Source organism: Perissodus microlepis, chromosome 20, assembly GCF_051167445.1.
Source record: "Perissodus microlepis isolate ML-2025 ecotype Zambia chromosome 20, ASM5116744v1, whole genome shotgun sequence".
NCBI lineage: Eukaryota > Metazoa > Chordata > Actinopteri > Cichliformes > Cichlidae > Perissodus > Perissodus microlepis.
Genome location: NC_140480.1, coordinates 25,128,405 through 25,138,025, shown reverse-complemented (window position 1 = coordinate 25,138,025; position 9,621 = coordinate 25,128,405). Strand labels below are relative to the sequence as shown.

At 40.1% G+C, this 9,621-nt stretch overlaps 1 protein-coding gene across 2 annotated transcripts; it reads left to right on the top strand.

Moving 5' to 3' along the window:
• The first annotated feature begins 2,115 nt into the window (after nucleotides 1–2,115).
• Nucleotides 2,116–8,734, top strand: LOC146364629 (poly(rC)-binding protein 2-like). 2 transcript variants are annotated; one of them, XM_084916482.1, is made up of 13 exons: nucleotides 2,116–2,288; nucleotides 3,029–3,179; nucleotides 3,513–3,536; nucleotides 3,626–3,658; nucleotides 3,783–3,899; nucleotides 3,993–4,124; nucleotides 4,237–4,365; nucleotides 4,500–4,574; nucleotides 4,773–4,814; nucleotides 5,187–5,259; nucleotides 5,345–5,400; nucleotides 5,563–5,732; nucleotides 6,800–8,734. In XM_084916482.1, the coding sequence occupies exons 2-13, from the start codon at nucleotides 3,111–3,113 to the stop codon at nucleotides 6,834–6,836; spliced, it is 957 nt and encodes a 318-aa protein (XP_084772608.1). In that variant the 5' UTR covers nucleotides 2,116–2,288; nucleotides 3,029–3,110; the 3' UTR covers nucleotides 6,837–8,734. The 2 variants fall into 2 exon arrangements, with proteins under 2 accessions (XP_084772608.1, XP_084772607.1); XM_084916481.1 differs by having other exon boundaries at nucleotides 4,773–4,832.
• Nucleotides 8,735–9,621: the final 887 nt, after the last annotated feature.

The window sequence follows — 9,621 nt, the reverse complement described above, 5'->3', positions numbered from 1 at the left end:
CACTGCAGTAATATAAATTATTAGTCGATATGTTTATAATTCAGCAACTAAAACATGCAGTTTCTAGCTCCTCTTTTAAATTTAGAGTGCTGACTCATTTCACAAAGGAATTTTGCTCATTTTATATCTCTAACTGGGCAAAATGCCCTTTTCACATGGCTAATTTTAGTGCTTCTTATTTTTAGGTGGTACAGTCACGACACCTCGGTCAACTCATCGAGCTATGAATGAGTATTTTTTGAGCAATGGCAGAATGGATGCAGGACTTTGAAGAGAACGGCCACCAGCTACGTTCACAGTGTTATTGTGCCATCTGTTGGATTTACAGACAACTGCGAAGAGTCTTTCAAAACCTCCCGTGGGTCTGTCTCCATAAGTCTCTATTTAGAATACACACATTACAGTTAGTTTGCACTGGCCAGGTGTTGACAACATCTGCCTCAACTGAGCCAATAAAGACAAATGAAGGCCAGCAGACGCAATACAGAAAATATTTATGTGAATGAGAGGGAGACAGGTGCAGGTTAGATAGTAGGTTGATGAGTTTAAATATCTGGGGGTCTTCTGTCCAAAACAATGCACAGTCCACAAGAGAGGTGCAGAAGAGAGCGGGTGGAGCGGGTGAAGACAAGATTCAGGGATGATAGCAGCAAGAGTTTACAGGATGGTACTGTATCGTTGGAAATGGTGGTGCTGACAAAAAGACAGGGGGCCAAGCTGCAGGTGGCAGAGTTGAAGATGCTAGAAATGAGTACGTCAGTACTGAAGGTACATAATTCAAAATATAGTTTTGCCATCTGTGGCTAGTTTCCCTATTTCTAAAAGCTCTGATTGGGGAGATTCTTTTTTTAATAACTCACGCACCATGCGTAATTGGGTTAGACCAGGGGTGGGCAATTCCAGGCCTCGAGGGCCGGTGTCCTGCAGGTTTTAGATCTCACCTTGGGTCAACACACCTGAATCACTTGATTAGTTCGTTACCAGGCCTCTGGAGAACTTCAGGGCATGTTGAGGAGCTAATTTAGCCATTTAAATCAGCTGTGTTGGTTCAAGGACACATCTAAAACCTGCAGGGACACCGGCCCTCGAGGCCTAGAGTTGCCCACCCCTGGGTTAGACATCACATCAGTTTGGTTATTTTTTTTCCTCAGATTTGATGAAAATGAGCTGCGATGTAAATATGCCACAGTAACCTCTTCTGTAAAGGAAATATTTACCATTTATATCACTGAGCAGATCAATAAAGATAAAAAAAAAACATGTAATCATGTGATGTGGCCTTCAAACTCACAATTTCTCAGTCCAGCTGAATCCCTGCTGGAGATTTTGGATCTCCCATAGCTCTCTGCCTTGATCATCAAAATCCCAAACACTAAAATATTTTGTGGAAGAATGTTGTTCACACCTTCAGAAGAGAGACTTTGAGAATCAGTCCTACAGCATTCTGACGAAGTTTCAACAAGTACAGTAGTGGTCAAATTCCTTACTAAGAATGACAACCAGGGATTGCAAATAAGTATGTGGTTAAATTACCTGGTTAATATGGTTTCATTTGACAGCTGGTGTGACAGAGGAGGATGTTAGGGATAGGGATAAGGTTGCAGGAGATGATCCACTGTGGCGATCTCACTAAAGGGAGAGACGAAGCAAAGAGGAAGGAGAAAATGAATCCTATATTGTTGTCATTATTACATTTAGTAGGACTAGTAGTATTTCAAACTCTGTGACAAGGGAAATTACCAAATATGGGATAAATAAATTACCAGTAATTACCATATTAGCAAAGATATTACCAGTATCTTCTACTACTACAGTTTTTAGTTTTTATTGATTTTTTTTCTGTATTATTTTTGCTTTTGGTTATTAATTTATAGATATTTTGGCAGAAACAATATGAACTTATTTGTGAATGAGAAATGTACACATTGTGAATGTATACAAATAAATAAATAAATAAATGGTATTTGTTGCGTTTGGGAAAAATATGTAGTATAAAATATTTTTTTGCTTTTTTTCGTTTTATTTAGTTATATTTTTGTTTTGTACTGTACGGAGTGAATATCACGTCAATGGGCGGGGCTGACCTAGTTGAGGGGCGGGGCATTAAAGGGGTCAGAGTTGAACGCGTTTTGTCTTTTGTGCGAAGCAGAGGAGGAGAGTGGAGTCCGATCGAAAAGCGGCGTCGCTTCCCTCTTCCCCAGATCCTTTTAAAACTCCCTCCCGAACCTCTCCCCTTCTACCCTTGCCACCCTACCCACCCCCTGAACACACTTCCAGGGACGGTTCCGGTAAGTCTTCCAGCTTTGTGTATATGTGTGTTTTTCCCCTAGGAGTGAAGGACAGGGATAACTCAGTGCGGTTCGTAGGCCGCGGGATCCGACTAGTTGCTGGATGCTAACGCTAGCGTGCTGGATGGAAAATCACTGATTTGTATTTTTAGCTTGATGGTGGAGCAGGAGTTAGCTTCGAAATGCTATTTTTTTTTTAAGGTAGAATGGTTAAATCTGTTAGCACTCAATCTGTACATGTAGCTAAAAGCGAGTGTTTTGAGTGGAAAAATGTTTTGGTGCAGCTAACTTCCTCTTACCCTCGCTTGCGTGACTAGCTGGGATGCTCATTTTCAAACAGGATTTGATGCCATAACGTCACGCTGTTAGCTTTCTCTTGCTAGCTTGGTTGTGAAGTTAATTTAAAGCTACGGTGATTTTTAAATGATTGTTTTGAGCAGCTTGTGTTGACTACAAGAGTTAAAGAGATGTCGCCACCGCTGTAGAATGCCAGAAAATAGACACGACCGCCGAGAGACAGTGGGTCATTGTGCACAGTGAATGAGTGGACTCGGGCCAGTCTAATGTCAATTACCGAACTGAAACGTCTCTTTCTTTCGACGTGGCTGGAAAACGGCGTTAAAGTCTACAAGATGTGCACTGCCCGCATCACTTCACTGATTTGCATTGACAGCAGATGGCCTCACACTTTCCACCAACTACGCTCGTCTCTGACTGTTAATTTTTCCACTCTGTTGCAGACGTTCAGCCAGTGACCAAAGACTCACTTTGTTGGCCAGTGTTGAGAGCGTGTGCGAGTGTGTGTTGGATTCAGCTGCAGCAATGGACTCCAGTTTGGTTGAAGGAGGACTTAATGTCACCTTAACCATCAGGCTTCTCATGCATGGGAAGGTGAGTGTGACTGCATGCAACTATGGATAGACTGAAAAGATATGAAAAGCTGTTATCAAACCCCTTATTGACTGCAGATCAGTTTTTGGTGTGTTGGGTGAAAAAATAGGTCAGCACTGGTTTTGGGGATTATTGTAACTATTTATATGGCTGTAAAGGCTTGCATGTGATTCAGGCGTGCAAAAACCCCAACATTCCAGCACTGATATGAGGTTTAGATTCTATAATGAGCTTAATGTCTGCATTCATTCCTTAAAATTGATCTAGCTGTAGTAAAAAAAGAAAACCGCAAAGTATTGTTTTAACACAAACTTTTGTTGTCATCTTCTGTAGGAGGTTGGAAGCATTATTGGCAAGGTAAGCTGGTTTTACTGCCAGAACGATGCTATCTGTGGCATGTCCCTTGGTGTGTTTTGTAAATATTGTTTTGTATTCTTTATCTACAGAAAGGCGAGTCTGTTAAAAAGATGAGAGAGGAGGTAAGTCTGTCTTTTTCTAACAATCAGGAAAGAACATGTCAACATTTACTGTGACTCATGCATCATATGACAACAAAGCAACTGATTCAATTTTTTATTTTATTTTTTTCCTGTCTCTTTGCAGAGTGGTGCACGTATCAACATCTCAGAGGGGAACTGCCCAGAGAGGATCATAACTCTCGCGGGACCTACCACCTCCATCTTTAAAGCCTTTTCCATGATCATAGAGAAACTGGAGGAGGTTAGAATTGTTTGTTGTATCTTACATTAAAGACGTAGCGGCTATACAAGTGCCACTTTCTAAAGCCTCCTGTTGTATCCGCTTCCCCTACAGGACATCAGCACTTCGATGACTAACAGTACGGCCACCAGCAAACCACCAGTCACCATGCGCCTCGTTGTACCCGCCAGCCAGTGCGGCTCACTCATTGGTAAAGGTGGCTGCAAGATCAAAGAAATCAGAGAGGTTTGTCTGCTGTATTTTAGTCTTGTATGAATTTCAGATCCTGTTGTGGGTTTTGTTTGTTTGTTGTTGTTTTCCCCTGATCGGTGTTGTAATTCTTGCTGTGACTTTGTAGTCTGCAGGAGCTCAGGTACAAGTAGCAGGGGACATGTTACCCAACTCAACAGAGCGTGCCATCACCGTTGCAGGGACTCCACAGTCCATTATTGAGTGTGTCAAGCAGATCTGCATTGTCATGCTTGAGGTACAAACATTGTTTAATGTAATCCTGATTTTTTTTTTTTTTTTTTTTTTTTATATGATTTTGTAAATGTGCTCTGGACACTGAGACTTTACGTAGTTATTGATAGTTAAAGGTGAATATTTCTGTTTTTCTAGTCTCCACCAAAAGGAGTGACCATCCCATACAGACCCAAACCCTCAGGGTCTCCTGTCATCTTTGCAGGTGGTCAGGTAAAGTAATAAAAGTACTTTTTCTTTTTTCTTCTTCTTCTTTTAAATACTTTTATTTTAACCGAGTTTAGTTATGGAAATGCTATTCTAGTAGCATGCCTGGCATTGCTCCTTGTAGCAAGGACAGAGGACTGATGGATATTGGAGTGCACCATGTCACACTGCCACACCCTCCTAAGTGCTATTCTCTCCTTGCAGGCTTACGCTGTCCAAGGGCAGCACGCCATTCCACAGCCTGATGTAAGTGAAGGGCCCTCTGTAAGTGATCCAATATATTTGCAACTTCGGTCCGGGGAAGCCATACCACCTTTTTATTTCATCCCTCTTGACTTTTTTTTTTCCCTGCTGCCCTTCCCACAGCCACCACTGCTTGAGATGCACATCCATTTAACAGTTCCAAAGATTATAGATTCAAATCCTAACATAAATATCTTAAAGCAAAATCATTAATCCCATTTTTCATTTCACAATTTCATGATTTCCACTCATTATCACAACCACCACTTACACAAGGGAAACAACATTTCAGTCTTAAAGTTTATTTTCAGTGTTTCTTAACACATCCTTGTCTGTCTGTGCTCTACGTATCTTTCTGTTTTTTTGTTTCAACAGCTCACCAAACTTCACCAGCTGGCCATGCAGCAGAGCCCCTTCCCCATTGCACACAGCAACCAGGGCTTCCAGGGTAGGTGTACTTCCTGTGAGGAGGAATTTGATTGCTGTCTGTTTCTGTTAATCCATGCAATCAACTCACTCTTGTGTTCTTTCAGCTGGGATGGATGCCTCTGCACAAACTGGCTCTCATGAGCTGACCATTCCAAACGATGTAAGTCAAAATTAATGTGACTTTAATTTTTTTTTTTTCTTAACAGAGAAACTTGCTGATTTTCTGAGTAGCTCATTTTGTTTGAATTGGCAACCTTTTATTTTTATTTATTTTATTGCAGTGAAAGTATTGCCATAGTGTCATGTAATTCTTCTTCCCCAGCTCATTGGCTGCATCATCGGCCGTCAGGGCGCAAAGATCAATGAGATCCGTCAGATGTCAGGGGCTCAGATCAAGATTGCCAACCCTGTGGAGGGCTCAACTGACAGACAGGTCACCATTACTGGCTCCCACGCCAGTATCAGCCTGGCTGAGTACCTGATCAATGCCCGGTAAGAAAAAAGCCACAGGCTAGTGCAAAATGGAAAGAAGATGGCGCTCTCTCGCTGTCTGTTTTTAAATTCTGACATTGTGCAGGTGGTCAGTTTTGAAACGCATCAATGGAGATTGAGTTTTCCTACCATTTGTCCACTTGACCAACTAGTATCAATCAGAAGCAATGGATTCCTCACATAAGAGGAAAGACAAGGAGCGCTTCTCGTTTAATTAGGTTACCGAAGATTTATTAGAATTGGACTACTGGCAGTTTTTAACAGTCACTTCATTACTACAGCTCTCGTAATAATTTCATTACCCCCTCTTCCAGCTGTGACAGTGTCCCACTAGAATCTAGGGCTGACAGAACGGGCCAAAAACACAGGATTTTACCATTCGAACAGCTGTTTGTCCATTATGTGCACAAACCAATGAGATATAAGTGTATGTAGTCTAAAATGTACAAACAAACAAAATCTGTAGCAGAGTTGGGTTGATCACTGCCATCACTACCACACAGTTATTGATTGATTCGCTTTTGCCTGACCAACATTTTATTTGCAGCCAGTGTGGCTCCTGTTTATTATGTTTTCAAAGAACATTGTGACATAACATAGTTTACCTCAGTTTATCAGCCAATAACGGTCCAATTATCCTGCTGTAATTGGTAAACTAAAATCATTTTTCGCACCCCCAATTCTCCAGCAGCAGCGTATTTGAATTCTGCAGCTAAGCCTGCTGTACAGATGCAGGGTGATTTTTAAAGCAGGAAGTGGGGTCACACAGTTCATTATCAGGGCATATAGCACATCAGTTTGCTGGAAGCAGGTGTTGATTTCCTGATAGATGGGCAGTTTGATAATCAAGTGTATTCTGTGGAAAAATCTCATCCTGCTTAACTCAAACTGCCAGTCAAAAGACCTTGTGTAAAACGATAGCAGAAATCGTCCATCTTCACTCACTCAGATTGTCCACAAGTCTGAGACTTTTTTTTTTTATTAGTTTTCAAATACAGCAACATGTGTTACTGATAATCTAACTTGTTTGTTTTAAACAGTGTTGGATTTTTCTGTTTTCTGCTCAGGCTGTCATCTGAAGCTACTGGACTCGCAGCCAACTGACATGGAGATCTTCATCAGCACCTAACGTAACCCCTCCCCCTACTTTTTACCAAGAGGTCCCTTATTGAACTTAATGCAAAAACCAAGTACTATAAACTCACTGTTTTCTCCTCTTTGGTTAGACACCTACTCAGTTGTAATTACACCATTATCATGATATTGGTATTTTATTTATTTATTATGTTTTTAAATTCCCTTTGCATATAGTTTTTAAGGACTCCTTCTGTTGTATTTTTCCCTCTTATTTTGCTGTATATCTGTATGATCTTCTTGATATACTGTAGGTAAAATTTTAGAAAAATCTGAAAAGGCATAAATAATGTTTTTCTTATGTCAGATTTTTCTTAGAAAATGTAAAAATGAAGAAAAAAACACACAATAACATTATAGATGGACTGTTCTTTCCCTTCCTTTTAAATATCTATTTATTTTTATTTAATACACAGCTTCTCGAATGAGTAGAATTTGTTGGTATTTGCCATCTTCTGTTTGCGGCTGTACTTCCTGAATGAGGCATTGTGGGTTTAACGGGTCTCACTGGGTCTAAGTGATCTTCAGCTGAAGGTGTATGCAGGGAAAACCTTTTAGTCCGAAGGTAATTTACCCCTTGTCTAGTGCGGGTTCAGATGAGAATTTTTTTTAAGCTACATCATGTCTCACCTCTAATTTGCTGAGTAATTATTTTGTGTCATTCCTGTATTTCCATCCGTTTTATTTCTTGAACCAGAGGCCTGCACTACGAAGCGGGATTTGTGGTTAGCGTCATAACGCCAGGTAATCTTGGGATCTGAAGGTTACACAGTGGTTCAGTTCCTTAATGGGACACATTGCAGTGATAACTTGGACCACACACATGCATGAGGTAACAGATTAGCATATATAAAAGCATCAACTGGTCAATCGGTTTTGAGTAATTAACTGGTTTTAGAAGATACCTTTGGGTAGACTGGATCTTATGAAGTAAGGGGTGTTCTGAGACGGTCTAACCTCAGTAGCGTTTTCTGACGAGTACAGCGCACATACAGGTTTGAATTATGTTTTTCTGTTTGTGCTTTACATGCTTCCAAGGCTTTTTAATGCCACCAGGTTTGCAGCTTGAAACAAAAATGCTAAAATGTCTCATTTGCCATAAGATGACGTCTGAGGAACACATCAGTTTATTGGAATACACATTTGTAATGATAGATCTACTCGTGCCTTAATGATAGGGCAGTGATATTAATGAGCCTATCTTACTCATTTACACAAAGCTTTTACCGGCTTTGGCTGCAGAAACTCACATATTTGTTAGGGGATTATAGTTAAGAATTTTGTGGCTCATTGCTATATTCAGAAAAAGCTTTGACTTACCACATTGATATCGTGGCATGATGTCTGTTATAGTCTGACAGTAAGAAGGCATCGTAGGTATGCTGAACCTGCTTCGTAGTGTAGGCCCTGGGATTTTGAGCATTGTTGTGTATTGGATTCTGATAAGGGTGGGTGGGGCTTTGGTTATGAGGAGTGGGCTTAAATAAGAGGAAAATATATTCTTTTCTCTTAAATTACTAAGACCATGGTGGTGATGATAATAACATTGAAATGTTTGTTTTAAATAGAGAAATATTTTTTTTAACTGCAGGGAGGGGGAATGCTGCAAGGGGCAAAACTACAAGACATATTGGTCTTTAAGTATATTATGCTGAGGTATTAAATTATGATTAATTAGAAGGAGAATTATAGAATTAACACTAGTTTCCTGCTATCTTTTTTGCCTGGGTCAGATTTTATTTTTTATTATTCTTTGCAGGATGAAGAAACTCACGTTTTTGTGCACGTTTTCGAAATATTGTAGATCTGGGTGCAATTAAATTGTTGAAGAAATGAAATGCAGAAATAAAAGATGTGAAATGCTTAAACAGTCCTTTGTTCTTTTTCCTTTTTGGTACCATCTCATGGGGATTGAGACTTTTTTTTTTTTTTTTTTTTTTTTTTTTTTTTAAATACAAGGCAATCAAGGGGAAAGGGGGTGGATCGGGGGGGGGCATTACCAAATAATGTGTCATGCCTTGAGAGGCCTTTATTACAGCCACCTTCAGTTGACCCGTGTTTGTGGTTCTTTTTACTTTTGAGTCATTGCACAAAGTATACCGTGCTGTGTTCGGAGCAAAGAGTGGAGCCCTGTATGCTACAGAATTCATCCTGCTACTTCTGTCAGCAGTCACATTATTAATAACCGCTGGTGACCCGGTTCCACTGGGAGCCATTCATGTCATTGCCATAACACTGTCTCCACCTGTTTCTCTTCCCATCATTCTGGTGCAAGTTGGTTTCATTTCAGACTTTTTAGTTTTGGGGGTTTTTTTTCCATCCAAAAGTGTTCGCTCTTTTAGAAGTTTTCTGGCTAAATCTAATCTGGCCTTGCTGTTTTTGAGTATAACAAATGCTTTGCACCTTAATCTGATCTCTTGATTTTAGGCCTTACATGCCCAATTTTCTTTCTTTCAAGACAATTTTTTTTTTTTTTTTTGGACCAAATATTTGATTTGATTTGGCGACTGCTAAAGTTTGTGCCCATTCTTCTTTTTTTTTTTTTTAGTTTTCTTTTCTTTCAGCCCGTTGATGGTCTTCTTCCCTTGCACTGAAATAAAAGACTGAATGAAAATACCGGTCAGTGCTTCCCCTCAGCCTCCCAAGTAGAAGCACCTATGGTATCGGTTTCAAAATGCTAGGTGACATCCTTGAGTTATCACATTTGCAAAATGTCTTCACCTTGATGTTGAGGTCAATACTTTTGTTAAACCCC

What these genes read in the sequence shown, in the direction of transcription:
- LOC146364629 (XM_084916481.1), top strand. Translation starts at nt 3,111, where the DNA reads ATGGACTCCAGTTTGGTTGAAGGAGGACTTAATGTCACCTTAACCATC. An exon ending in GGCTTCTCATGCATGGGAAG is followed by an intron (nt 3,180 to 3,512) that starts GTGAGTGTGACT and finishes CATCTTCTGTAG; the next exon opens with GAGGTTGGAAGCATTATTGG. An exon ending in TCTGCATTGTCATGCTTGAG is followed by an intron (nt 4,366 to 4,499) that starts GTACAAACATTG and finishes CTGTTTTTCTAG; the next exon opens with TCTCCACCAAAAGGAGTGAC.